The sequence below is a fragment of the Hemitrygon akajei genome, chromosome 11, assembly GCF_048418815.1.
Source record: "Hemitrygon akajei chromosome 11, sHemAka1.3, whole genome shotgun sequence".
Taxonomy (NCBI): Eukaryota; Metazoa; Chordata; class Chondrichthyes; order Myliobatiformes; family Dasyatidae; genus Hemitrygon; species Hemitrygon akajei.
In genome coordinates this window covers 164,750,045-164,765,010 of record NC_133134.1, presented here as the reverse complement: position 1 = coordinate 164,765,010, position 14,966 = coordinate 164,750,045, and the positions used below count along the sequence as shown (strand labels likewise).

At 44.4% G+C, this 14,966-nt stretch overlaps 1 protein-coding gene across 2 annotated transcripts in view; it reads left to right on the top strand.

The window, feature by feature from the left end:
• LOC140736239 (delayed-rectifier potassium channel regulatory subunit KCNS2) overlaps positions 1-14,800 on the top strand; it is a 58,042-nt gene extending 43,242 nt beyond the window's left edge. For both annotated transcript variants that reach the window (XM_073062167.1, XM_073062168.1), the window contains 2 exons: positions 2,490-2,591; positions 13,797-14,800. In XM_073062167.1, coding sequence (XP_072918268.1) covers positions 2,490-2,517 — 28 coding nt within the window. In that variant the 3' untranslated portion in view covers positions 2,518-2,591; positions 13,797-14,800. The remainder of the gene's footprint in view (positions 1-2,489; positions 2,592-13,796) is intronic.
• The last annotated feature ends 166 nt before the right edge of the window (positions 14,801-14,966 follow it).

The window sequence follows — 14,966 nt, the reverse complement described above, 5'->3', positions numbered from 1 at the left end:
TCGTTGGGACAGGCATGTGTTTTCGTGGACAGGGGCATGAATGCATGGACAGACAGATGGACCAGAACATGTTTACATGGATATGCATGTGAAGACATGAACAAGAACATGTATGCATGGAGAGATGTAGATAGGAACATTAATACATAGAGAGGCACAAGTACAGAAGCATGTGTACTCAGACACAAGGACAAATGTAAGCTGATACAGGGCATGTCTATACATAGACAAAAACAAGTATTCATGGACAGATATGTGGAAAGGAATGTGTATGTTTGGAAAGGCATGTCTATACATTGATAGAAATGTGTGCATGGACAGTTGTGCCCAAATATACAATCTTCTTTTGAGATGCGGAACAAAGGTGTTCAAGTGATCGTGAAGAATTTTCAAAGTCGTGTTGTGAGATCTGCATTCACCCGATGAGGCAGATTAGCTTCTCATCCAAAGGACGATACCAGAGGCAGTGCAAGCCTTTTGTCGCGTTCCCCTGGGATTGTTGGAACAGACTGTGTCCTCTGCTCCTGGAGTGGGATACTGCCAGAATCCCCAGAGCAAACTGTGCTGTCACCCACTGAGGCATATACTGAATGACTCCTGACTCCCTCCCAACTCAAGGGTGAGAACCTCACAATTTATCCTTTGTGCAGAACGTTCCGCCTTGTCCTTTCTTGTATTTTTTCCCAGAGGATGTGAGTAAGGCTACCTTTTGCTGTTCATCACCAGTCGCCCCAACAACAGGGGCACTTCAGAGTCAACGGCATTACCTGAGGACAAATTTAGGAACAGGAGTGACCATTAGGCATGTTCCACTGCCCCTTGGCAATTTGGAACTTAGCTCCATCTAGCCACTACAATCCTCATAAAAATCTGTCCTCTATGGTTCTTAAATTCTCAAGTGACTCCTGCAGTCTGAATAGTTCTTCCAGGGAGACAGCTCGAGATTTATTCATTTATTTATGTGAATTGGTGCTTCCTAGGATCAGCCCTGAATGGTCTGGCCCTTATCTTTCATATCAACCTCTTTAATCCTCTTAAATACCTCAGTTACACATCCTTATAGTCAAGGGAATATCAGTCTACCTAATCTATGCAACCTCCCATCATTGTTCAATCCTTGTTTTGGTGGCTTTTCCCTGCAGCTTCTCTCAGCCCACTCTGGCAACCTAATGAAACATTATGCATATCTACAAAACACTTGGGTTCAGACCCATCTGACCTTTTGTTGAAGGTGAGGGGAGTGATGAAAACATGGCTCAGGAATGGGACAGTTTATCAGTCTCAGGATGTGGACATTTTCCCAATGTTCCTACTTGACCATTGGTGCATGTAGAGAAATCTAAGGTCCACATGTAGACCCTCCAGACAAGGTGAAGACATTATACCTCAACAGGACAGTGCACAGACGTCGAGAAAGTCGAGTAGAAATGAAGAGAATCATTCAATTTTTCAAGTTTCAGATTCTCAAGGGCGGGCCAAAGGCAAAAACACTTAAACTACAATAAAAGATACCAATATGAGATCGGGGTACCATTAAAAACAATCTCCTGGGATTACTATTCACTTGAAGACATTTGCTAAGATCTGTCTCAGTAACAGCATTCTAGGAATAAACTAATATTCAGAATAATCTATCAATAACACTGAGGATTACACTGTATTGATAAATATTTGCATGTGGAATTACATGCGGTTAAACACTATCTATGCATGCTGTACCTGATCGTGTAAAGCACTATTCGATTCAATAAAGAACTTCATCAAAAAGATGGTGGATTCATTCGTGTTTATTAATGAATGAAAAATATGCTCAATCATGTTCATAAGAGAAAGTAATGACACCAAGAAGCCTGAGTAAACCATTCTCCTATTCTTTCATTTACAAATGTTTATTCTAATCAGAATCAGGTTTAATAGCACTGGATTATGTTGTGAAATTTGTTAGCTTTGCAGCAGCAGTACAATGCAATACATAATAATAGAGAAAAAACTGTGAATTACAGTAAGTGTATTAACTAGTTAAATACATAGTGCATAAATAGAAATAAAGTAGTGAGGATGTGTTCATGGGTTCAGTGTCCATTCAGAAATTGGATGGCAGAGGGTTAAAAGTTTTTCTGAATCACTGAGTGTGTCTCTTCAGGCTCCTGTACTCCGATGGTAGCAATGAGAACAAGGCACGTCCAGGGTGACGGGGGTCCTTAATGATGGACGCTGCCTTTTTGAGGCACCGCTCCTTGAAGGTGTCCTAGATACTATAGAGTCTGGTGCCCATGATGGAGCTGACTGGGTTTACAACACTCTGCAGTTTACTTTGATCCTGTGCAGTAGCCCCCTCACCACCCCCCACCACCATACCAGACAGTGATGCAGCCAGTCAGAATGCTCCTCCACAGTACATCTGTAAAAATTTTAAAGTGCTCTTGATGACATAGCAAATCTTCTCAAACACCTAATAAAATATAACTACTGATGTACCTTCTTTGTAGCTGCATCGATATGTTGGATCCAGATTAGATACTCAGAGATGTTGACACCCAGGAACTTGAAACTGCTCACTCTTTCCACTTCTGATCCCTTTATGAGGACAGGTATGTGTCCCTCATCTTACCCTTTCTGAAGTCCACAATCAGTTCATTATACAGTAACCAGGGTTTTATAAGCTATTTAGAAATTCTAACTGAAATATAATTATTGCTACCTACAACACATTCAAGCTCCAGAGGGGCCCATCATTTTCAGAGATCTCCCCATAGATCCTTCTCCAAGGACATCTGGGTACAGACATAACCCTGGAAGAGGTGCAGGCAGTTGGCTTGGACAGAGCCTTTGACTGCCTACTGTCTGAAGCCATGAAGGGTCACCTTTACCAGACCCAGAAGCAAACCCACCAGGAGATTCTCCCAAGCAGCCTTCTCCCTCCCCCCCCCCCCCACCCCCAGACGTGGAGATACAATTGAGGATAATATTTCAGTATGTTTGCACACGCACCCACCCCAGGAGACCCAACATGGAGAGAACTGGGACGACAAACTCTATGCAGAGGAAGGGACCTGAATTTCCACATCTGACTCCAAAACTAGGCAGTACTGCGGAACAGAATGACCTGGGAGGACAAGTACATATTTCCTTGAAAGTGGAGTCCCGGGTAGACAGGGTGTGGAAGGTGGCATCAGACATGCTGGACATCGAGCTGGGACATTGTTTTGAAATTGTACGAGACGTTGGTGAGGCCACATTTGGAAATTGTACTCAGCTTTGGTCACCCTGCTATAGGAAAGATGGCATTAAGTGGAAAGAGTGCAGAAAGCATTTATAAGGATATTACCTGTTACAGGAGGAGGTTGTACAGGTTGGGATTTCTTGCCCACATCCCCTGGAGAATGAGGTGTATACGATCATGAGGGTCAAGGTGCACGAGACCACATTTGGAATATCAGATTCTTTCTTCTTCAGCCCTTTATCTCTTCCACCTATCACTTCTCAGCTTTTTACTTCATTCCTCCTCTCCTCACCTGGTTTCAACAATCACCTGCAACACACACAAGCTGCTGGAGGAACTCCGCAGGCCAGGCAGCATCTCTGGAAAAGAGTCAACAGTGGAAGTTCCTTTGATGAAGGGTCTCGGCCCGAAACGTCAGCTGTTTTCCACAGATGCTGTCTGACCTGCCGAGTTCCTCTGGCATTTTGTGCGTCTTGCTCATGGTTTCCAGCATCTGCAGAGTCACCTGCGCTTATGGTTCGGAATATGTGTTTGGTTTTTGTAAGCCCCGCTGTGGGAAAGATGCCATTAAGCTGAAAAGAGTGATTTACAAAGATATTTCCTGGATTCAGGGGAGAGAGGATGAGCAGGTTGGAACTGTTATTGGAATGTAGGAGAATGAGAGGTGTATAAATCATGAGGGCACAGACAGGGTGAATGTGCACAGCCTTTCTCCCAGTTGGAGGATTAAAAACCAGAGGGCACAGGTTTAAGCTGATTTAATAGGAACCTGAGGAGCAACTTCTTCACCCAGAGAGTGGTCAGTATATGGAATGAGCTGCCGGAGGAAGTGGTTGAGGCAGGTACATTAACAACATTTAAAATTACTTGGACAGGTGCCTGATTGGGAAGGATATGGAGACATATGGGAGATGTGGGCAGCTCAGGGGTGTGGTAGCAGTTAGCACAATGCTGTAAGATTGGGGTTCAATTCCTGCCCTGTAAGATTGGGGTTCAATTCTTGCCCCGAATGTAAGAGTCTCCACAGTTAGTAGGTTCACGTGTCATTGTAAATTGTCCTGGGTTATGTTTTGTAACTTCAAAACATTAAACTAATTCAAAGGGAAACATGGAGCCTGGGAATGCGGGTCTGACTCTATCTTTACATTAAGCGAGGTGATCACGTATCACTTGGTAGTGTGATGACGTATGTGCTGCGGAAATATTAAATACACAATATCCTGTGATTCAATAGGTGGTTTGCTAGTGGCCCGTTGGGCAGGAAGGGTCTGATCCACGCTGTATTTCTAAAAGTTAAAAAAGATGGGTCTGTCTTACAAACATGAGGAAATCCGCAGGTGCTGGAAATCCAAGACAAAACACACAAAATGCTGGAGGAACTCAGCAGGTCAAGCAGCATCAATGGAGATGAATATACAGTTGATGTTTCAGGGTGAGATCCTTTAACAGGACAGGAAAAAATGATAAGCAAGAAGGTGGGGGAGGGTCTAGCTTAGGTGGGTTAGCATGGCCCAGCAGGGCTGAAGGGCCTTCTTCACTGCTGAGTGACATTTTGGTTAGGAGTAGCAATGTTCCATGTGGAATTTGTGCTATAATCCAGAGAAAGGTTGGATATTAATGGCAAGTTGTGTTTCAGGAGGACACGATTAGTTACCTTGCTAGAACACTTCTGATGAATTGATCTGTCTGCCTCAGATATTTCTTTAGCTCTCATTCACACAGGAACATCAGGCAGCAAAATTGGTTCAAATTGTTCATTAGCATGCAAATGAACAGGAAATTTTGTTAAGTGGGCTAAATCTGTCACCAGCTACATCACGGTGAAGTGATTTGTCAGCTTTGAGAGAGTGTGCCATCACAAGTTCTCCCATACAGTCAGTTCCTCCTTTCTGTTCTCCTCTGGCTGCCGTATTCGCACTGGAAGAACTGGTAATGATTGTGGCTGAGGGATAATTAGAGAGAGAACTCTCCATCTCCTCTGGCAGGATTGGCAGGATACTTGGGAGTGTGGAGGAGCAGAGGGGTCTGGGGGTATATGTCCACAGATCCCTGAAAGTTGCCTCACAGGTAGATAGGGTAGTTAAGAAAGCTTATGCGGTATTAGCTTTCATAAGTCGAGGGATAGAGTTTAAGAGTTGCGAGGTAATGATGCAGCTCTATAAAACTCTGGTTAGGCCACACTTGGAGTATTGTGTCCAGTTCTGGTCGCCTCACTATAGGAAGGATGTGGAAGCATTGGAAAGGGTACAGAGGAGATTTACCAGGATGCTGCCTGGTTTAGAGAGTATGCATTATGATCAGAGATTAAGGGAGCTAGGGCTTTACTCTTTGGAGAGGAGGAGGATGAGAGGAGACATGATAGAGGTGTACAAGGTATTAAGAGGAATAGATAGAGTGGACAGCCAGCACCTCTTCCCCAGGGCACCACTCCTCAGTACAAGAAGACATGGCTTTAAGGTAAGGGGAGGGAAGTTCAAGGGGGATATTAGAGGAAGGTTTTTCACTCAGAGTGGTTGGTGTGTGGAATGCACTGCCTGAGTCAGTGGTGGAGGCAGATACACTAGTGAAATTTAAGAGACTACTAGACAGGTATATGGAGGAATTTAAGGTGGGGGGGATATATGGGAGGCAGGATTTAAGGGTCGACACAACATTGTGGGCCGAAGGGCATGTACTGTGCTGTACTATGTTCTTCAAAGTGGTGTCTCTGGATCTTGGTGAAGAGGGCAGTCAGGATCTTGGGTTCACACAGAAGGTGACATCTTCTTGTGCAGCAACTCCCTGTGCAGATGTCTCTGCGTGAGCTTCTGAACTCGGGCTTGAACTTTCAGCCTTCAAGTCTATGAGGACAGCTAGGGCTTTTCTCATTGGAATGAAAGAGGGTGAGAGGTGACTTGAAACAGGTGTACAAGATGATGAAGCATAGATTGAGTGGATGGCTAGAGACTTTCTTAAACACTTCTGTAGATTAGCATGTCATCTAAAACTTTGACAGACTTCCTTCAATGTACAGTGGAGACTGTATTGACTGGTTGCATCACGGCCTGGAATAAAAACACCAATGGCCAAGGATGGAAAATCATACAAAAAGTACGGGATACAGCCCTCAGTTTATCACAGGCAAAACCCTCCCCACCATTGAACATATTTACAGGGAGCACTGCCACAGAAAGCAGCGTCTATCATAAAGGACTCCACTACCCAGGCCACGCTCTCTTCCCACTACTGCCACCAGGAAGGAGGTACATGTTCGTTAGGTACAACACCACAAGGTTCAGGAACAGTTATCCCTCAACCACCAGGCTCCTGAACTAGTGTAGACCATTTCATCCATGTCAACACTGAACTGATTCCACAACCTATGGACTTACTTTCAAAGACTTTACAACTCATATTGTCAGTTTTATTTATTTATTATTATTATTATTTACTTTATTGATTTGCACAGATGATCTTCTTTTGCACATTGGTTGTTTGTCAGAATGTGTGTATGCTTTTTCATTGATTCTATTGTGTTTCTTTGTTCCACTGTGAATGCCTGCAAGCAAATGAATCTCAGGGTTGTATAGGGTGATGTATAAGTACTTCGATAATAAATTTACTTTGACTTTGAACTTTTTCCCAGGGCAGAAATGGCTAATATGAGGCTAATATGAAACATCGACAGCGCTTCTCCCTATAGATGCTGCCTGGCCTGCTGTGTTCCACCTGCATTTTGTGTGTGTTAATATGAGGGGGCATCATTTAAGGTGTTTGGATGAATGCACAGGGGAAATGTCAGTGGTAAGTTTTTCATGCACAGAGCAGTGTGTGCATGGAATGCCCTTCCAGGGGTGGCAGATACATTAGAGGTATTTAAGAAACTCTTAGAAAGGCATATGGGTAGGAAAATAGGTACTACGTAGGAGGGAAGGGTTAGATTAATTTTATGGTACATGGGTTAAAAGATCAGCACAACATCATGGGCCAAAGGGTGCAAGTTGAGTCGGTGGTGAGGAAGGCAAGTGCAATGTTAGCATTCATTTCAAGAGGACTAAAATATAAAAGCAAGGGTGTAATGTTAAGGCTTTATAAGGCACAGGTGTGAGGCTGGAGTATTGTGAGCAGTTTTGGGCCTCATCCAGAGGAGGTTTACGAAAATGATTCTGGGATTGAAAGGCTTATCACATGAGGAGTGTTTGTTGGCTCTGGGCTTGTACTCACAGGAATTCAGAAGGATGAGGGGTGGTGGGGGGAATCTCATTGAAACCTATTGAATATTGAAAGGCCTTGATAGAGTGGATGTTTCCTATAGTCTTTAAGACCAGAGGACACAGCCTCAGGGTAGCGGGACATCCACTTAGAACAGAGATGAGGAGGAATTTCCTTAGCCAGAGGGTGGTGAATCTGTGGAAATCACTGCCACAGGCAGCTGTGGAGGCCAAGTCATTGGGTATATTTAAGGCAGAGGTTGATAGGTTGCTGATTAGTCAGGACATGAAGGGATCCAGGGAGAAGGTACGAGAATGGGGTTGAGAGGGAAAATAAATCAGCCATGATGGAATGGCAGAGCAGACTCAATAGGCCAAATGGCCTAATTCTGTTCCTTTATCTGATGGTCTTATGGTAATGTTCTCTGTTCTATGTACAGTAAGTCTAGTTTGTTGTCCTGTGCGCAAGTACAGGTGACATTGAAAAACTTGTTTGCAGCAGCCTCACAGGCACCAAGTTTCAGACAACACACAGAACATAAATTATACAAGACAGCAAAGAAAAAGATGGTGTTAAACTCGACATTAGTACAAAAACATAGAAACAGGTCAATGGTATAATAACTATATAACCATATAACAATTACAGCACGGAAACAGGCCATCTCAGCCCTTCTAGTCCGTGCTGAACGCTTACTCTCACTTAGTCCCACTGACCCGCACTCAACCCATAACCCTCCATTCCTTTCCTGTCCATATACTCATCCAATTTTACTTTAAATGACAATACCGAACCTGCCTCTACCACTTCTACTGGAAGCTCGTTCCACACAGCTACCACTCTCTGAGTAAAGAAATTCCCCCTTGTGTTACCCTTAACCTTTTGCCCCCTAACTCTCAACTCATGTCCTCTTGTTTGAATCTCCCCTACTCTCAATGGAAAAAGCCTATCCACATCAACTCTATCTATCCCCCTCATAATTTTAAATACCTCTATCAAGTCCCCCCTCAATCTTCTACACTCCAAAGAATAAAGACCTAACTTGTTCAACCTTTCCCTGTAACTTAGGTGCTGAAACCCAGGTAACATTCTAGTAAATCTTCTCTGTACTCTATTTTGTTGACATCTTTCCTATAATTCAGTGACCAGAACTGTACACAATACTCCAAATTCAGCCTTACCAATGCCTTGTACAATTTTAACATTACATCTCAACTCCTATACTCAATGCTCTGATTTATAAAGGCCAACATACCAAAAGCTTTCTTCACCACCCTATCCACATGAGATTCCACCTTCAGGGAACTATGCACCATTATTCCTAGATCACTCTGTTCTACTGCATTCCTCAGTGCCCTACCATTTACCATGTATGTCCTATTTGGATTATTCCTACCAAAATGTAGCACCTCACATTTATCAGCATTAAACTCCATCTGCCATCATTCAGCCCACTCTTCTAACTGGCCTAAATCTCTCTGCAACCTTTGAAAACCTACTTCATTATCCACAACGCCACCTACCTTAGTATCATCTGCATACTTACTAATCCAATTTACCACCCCATCATCCAGATCATTAGTGTATATGACAAACAATATTGGACCCAGTACAGATCCCTGAGGCACACCACTAGTCACCAGCCTCCAACCTGACAAACAGTTATCCACCACTACTCTCTGGCATCTCCCATCCAGCCACTGTTGAATCCATTTTAATACTTCAATATTAATACCTAACTATCGAACCTTCCGTGCGGAACTTTGTCAAAGGCCTAACTGAAGTCCATATAGACAACATCCACTGCTTTACCCTCGTCAACTTTCCTTGTAACCTCTTCAAAAAATTCAATAAGATTTGTCAAACATGACCTTTCACGCACAAATCCATGTTGACTGTTCCTAATCAGACCCTGTCTATCCAGATAATTATATATATCATCTCTAAGAATACTTTCCATTAATTTACCCACCACTGACGTCAAACTTACAGGTCTATAATTGCTAGGTTTACTCTTAGAACTCTTTTTAAACAATAGAACCACATGAGCAATACGCCAGTCCTCCGGCACCATTCCTGTTTCTAATGACATTTGAAATATTTCTATCAGAGCCCCTGCTATTTCTACACTAACCTCCCTCAAGTTCCTAGGGAATATCCTGTCAGGACCTGGAGATTTATCCACTTTTATATTCCTTAAAAGCGCCAGTACTTCCTCCTCTTTAATCATTATAGTTTCTATAACTTCCTTACTTGCTTCCCTTACCTTACACAATTCAATATCCTTCTCCTTAGTGAATACCGAAGAAAAGAAATCGTTCAAAATCTCCCCCATCTCTTTCGGCTCCACACATAGTTGTCCACTCTGATTCTCTAAGGGACCAATTTTATCCCTCACTATCCTTTTGCTATTAATATAACTGTAGAAACCCTTTGGATCTATTTTCACCTTACTTGCCACAGCAACCTCATATCTTCTTTTAGCTTTTCTAATTTCTTTCTTAAGATTCTTCTTACATTCTTTATATTCCTCGAGCACCTCATTTACTCCAAGCTGCCTATATTTATTGTAGATATCTCTCTTTTTCCTAACCAAGTTTCCAATATCCCTTGAAAACCATGGCTCTCTCAAACTTTTAACCTTTCCTTTCAACCTAACAGGAACATAAAGATTCTGTACCCTCAAAATTTCACCTTTAAATGACCGCCATTTCTCTATTACATCCTTCCCATAAAACAAATTGTCCCAATCCACTCCTTCTAAATCCTTTCGCATCTCCTCAAAGTTAGCCTTTCTCCAATCAAAAATCTCAACCCTGGGTCCAGTCCTATCCTTCTCCATAATTATATTGAAACTAATGGTATTGTGATCACTGGACCCGAAGTGCTCCCCAACACATACCTCCATCACCTGACCTATTTCATTCCCTAACAGAAGATCCAACACTGCCCCTTCTCTAGTTGGTACTTCTATGTATTGCTGCAAAAAACTATCCTGCACACATTTTACAAACTCCAAACCATCCATCCCTTTTACAGTATGGGCTTCCCAGTCTATGTGTGGAAAATTAAAATCTCCCATAATCACAACCCTGTGCTTACTACAAATATCTGCTATCTCCTTGCAAATTTGCTCCTCCAATTCTCGCTCCCCATTAGGTGGTCTATAATACACCCTTATAAGTGTTACTACACCTTTCCCATTCCTCAATTCCACCCAAATAGTCTCCCTAGATGAGCCCTCTAATCTATCCTGCCAGAGCACTGCTGTAATATTTTCTCAGACAAGCAACGCAACATCTCCCTCTCTTGTCCCTCCAATTCTATCACACCTGAAGCAACGAAATCCAGGAATATTTAGATGCCAATCACACCCCTCCTGCAACTATGTTTCACTAATAGCAACAACATCATATTTCCAGGTATCAATCCATGCTCTAAGCTCATCCACCTTTCTTACAATGCTCCTAGCATTAAAATAAATGCATTTAAGAAATTCTCCACCTCTTCCTCTCTGTTTATCTCTAACAGTACAAAGAACTTTACTGTCTTCTTTTTCTTCCTTCTCCCATACATCTGTTCCTACACTCTGGTTCCCCTCCCCCCTCATATCTAGTTTAAATCCACTGGAGCCTCTCTAGCAAACCTACCTGCAAGAATACTTGTCCCCCTCAAGTTCAGCCGGAACAGGTCCCACCTTCCCTGGAAAACTGCCCAATTATCTATAAATCTGAAGCCCTCCCTCCTGCAGCATGTCTTCAGCTACATGTTGATCTGCTCTATTTTACTATTTCTAAACCCACCTGCACGTGGCACTGGTAGCAATCCTGAGATTGCTATCCTGGAGGTCCTGTCCTTTAACTTGGCACATAGCTCCCTAAACTCACCTTTCAGGACCTCCTCACCCTTCCTACCCACGTCATTGGTCCCTATATGGACCACGACATCCAGCTACTCATCCTCCCTCTTGAGGATACTGAGAACTCAATCTGAGATATCACAGACCCTGGCACCGGGGAGGCAACAGACCATCCGGGATTCTCGATCTCTTCCACAGAACCTCCTATCTGTCCCCCTAACTATCGAATCCCCTATCACTACTGCTCTCCTCTTTTCCCTCCTTCCCTTCTGAGCTGAGGGTCCAGTCTTGGTGCCAGAGACGCAACCACTGCAACTTGTCCCTGGTAGGTCGTCCCCACAAACAGTATCCAAAACGGTATACTTATTGTTGATGGGAACAGCCCCAGGGGTGCTCTGCTGTTCCTGTCTACTCCCCTTCCCTCTCCTGACAGTCACCCAGCTACCTGTCTCCTGACTCCTAGGGGTGACTATCTCCCTGAAACTCCTGTCTATTTCTGCCTCCCGAATGATCCGAAATTCATTCAGCTCCAGCTCCAGTTCCCTAACACGGTTTGTCAGGAGATGCACCTTTTGCAGGTGTAGTCATCAGGGACAGCTGTGCTCGCCCTGACTTCACACATACTGCAAATGGAGCACTCAACTGCCCTAACTGCTGCCTCCATTACCTACTCCTAATCTAATCAGATTAATTACAGGAATTTACCCGGCCTTACCTCACCTGGAGTGAAGCTCGGACTCAGCCTCTGCTCGCTATTTAAATTCTCCCGCTGCCTCACGGGCCGACTTTCAGGCGTGTCCCGTTCAAACCTCGCCTCTGCCTGACTGAGGCAAAGCCGACCCACTCCGACCATGGCCGCTGTTGTCATGGTTCCCTTTCAAACCTTCGGCGCGCTACGTCACGCACCTGCGCAGTCTAGCCTCTTGGCCGCGGTCAGTTAAAAAAAAAGTTTCTCTGCGAACTCCTTTTACCTCTTCCCTCTCCTCTCCGCCTCTTGCTGCGATTTAAAGTTGCGCAAGGTGTGGTCTGTAGTTTCCTGTTGCTAAGGTAAGTTGTGCAGGTCAGTTCAAGAACCTGGTGGTGTGGGACTTCAGGCTTCTGTATCTCCTGCCCGACAGTAGTAGTGAGAAGAGAGCATGTTCTGGATGATCAGCAGCAGGGCTTTCCCAGCCTGGGGGTCGGTCCACGGAACCCTCAGTTATTGGTTGGGGTCCATGGCATAAAAAAGATTGGAACCCTGGGTCAAGAACTTTGATGATGGATGTTGTCTTCTTGAGGCGTTGTCCCACGTAGATACTGATGTGGTCGTGATATATTGAGGTAGTCCAATTGCCTGCGTTGGGCCCTTATTCCTCTAAATCAGGGTTTCCTAACCTTTTTTATGCCTTGGACCCCTACCATTAACCAAGTGGACTGTGGAACCCAGGTTGGGAGCCCCTGCTCTAAAGGGTCACTGTAGTGATGTGATTGGGCGGGTTGGTTTAAGAACCTAATAGTTGAGGGGAAGTCCAGTAGCTGTTCTTGAACCTGGTGGTGTAGGACATCAAGGTTCTGTACCTTCAGCCGGACGATAGGTACGAGAAGGTGGCACGGCCCAGATTGTGGGAATCCCTGATGGCAGATGCGCCTTCTTCAGACAATGCCTCATGTAGAAGCTTTTGATGGTTGGGAAGGCTGTACCCGTGATGGACCAGGCAGTGCCCATTATTCTGATTCAGAACTATTTATCACATGTACATCAGAACAAACAGTGGAATGCATCGTCCACGTTAGCAACCAACACAGCCTAGGGATGTGCCGGGGGCAGCCCACAAGTGTGGCCACTCTTCAGGCTCCAACACTGCACGCCCACAACTCACTAATCCTAATCAGTAGGTATTTGGAATACGGGAAGAAACCGGAGTTCAGGCAGTCATGGGGGTTGGGGGGGGGGGGGAAGAATGCACAAACTCATTACAAAGCGCAGCAGGAATTGAACCCCAGTCTTACGGCATTGCGCAAACCACTGCGCTACCGTGCCATCCTACTCAGCAAGTCTGGCAGCATCCATGGAGTGAGCAAACAGGCCACATTTCAAGCTGAGAACCTTCATCAGAACTGCTGTTGAATATCGAAGTTGCTTTTTACATTGGCCTCGAAGTGATTGTGCACCGCAACAAACACAAGTGGTACTGCAGATACTGGAAATCTGGAGCAATACACACAGTGTGCTGGAAGAGCTCAGCAGGTCAGGCAGCGTCTGTGGATGGTAATTAACCGACAATGTTTTGGGCCGAGGCCCTTCAACAAGACCGAGCACAGTTATTGGTCGCCAAACTGAGGATGGTGCTGATGTCACCTGGATATCTTATTTACACTGAATGTTCATGTCAAGAAGCTTAGACATGTCATGTAAAGCTGATATTATTTCTGTCCTGATGGTTCGGATACACAGCAGTCAGTGAAGCTGCAGTAACAGCAGGAGGCAGGAGGATGCTAAATATAGTCCGTTACCGATAACTTAGGTTTCATTGTTTTCTACAGGAACCAAGTCAGCCAGAAAGCTACCACAGATGCTGTCAGATATAAACAAGATGCATGTATGTGACACTGTTCATTCCCCTTTAAGGATGCCCCAGTGCTCCTTGCAGCCAATGAACCATTGTTTTGACGTTGAGTCACGGGTTGTGATCCTGAATGACAACCACCCACAAAGAGCCGTCTGATAATCACCTGATCAGCTGCGATGCCGCAGGCTAAATCTCCACCGCTTCGTGCTGGAGCTGTGACAAGGAGCCCACTACATTGTCTCCCTCACAGACAAAACGGAGGCAGCAGGGTTGCCTTGGAAACGTGTCATCAAAGATGTCACTCCCTACGTTCATAATCATCAAAATGAGCAAAGGGAACATTTTTAGAAATTCCTGGTAGTTACCCACTTCAATGTAACTTTTTATTTCCATTCTGACATGCTGGCCCATGACCTCCTCTACTGACATAAATGAGGCTACATTCAGGTTCAAGAGCAACACCTTACATTCCATCTGGGTAGCCTTCAACCTGATGGCATGAACATCAATTTCTCTAACTTCTGGTTAATTCTCCCCCACCCCTGTCTTTTTCCATTCCCCATTCTGGCTCCCCTTTACTTCTTCTCTTCTCCTCACCTCTCCTCTTCCCTTTCTTCCATGGTCTACTCTTCTCTCCCATCAGATTCCTTCTCTTACCCCTTTACCTCTTCTACCTGTCACTTCCCAGCTTCTCACTTCATCGCTCCAGTCCCCCGCCTTCCCTCTCACCTGGTCTCATCTATCACCTGCAGCTCGTACTCCTCCCCCCACCCCCTCTTTAATCTGGCTTCCTCCCCCTTCCTTTCTGGTCTCAGACTGGATGGCTCATGAATGAGGTACATTCTTGGGAGTATTCCATTGATGATTCCAAGAACGTGGTTTCGCTGGAGAGAGTGCAGAGGAGATTCACCATGCTTGAATCAACCAGCACAGCCTTAATCACTGCAATTTAGTAATACGGTCACCACTTTGCACTGAAATGGGCTTTTTTTTCATTTGAATTGTGTTCTTTCTTGCAAAAATTATGTATTATTTATCTTTAGTTTGTGTTTCTGGTGAACTAAGCATTTCACAGTATATTTTGATGTGTAGATGACAATTAAAGTTGTTAAAGATAAAACTAAACTTACACAATGCCATTGTA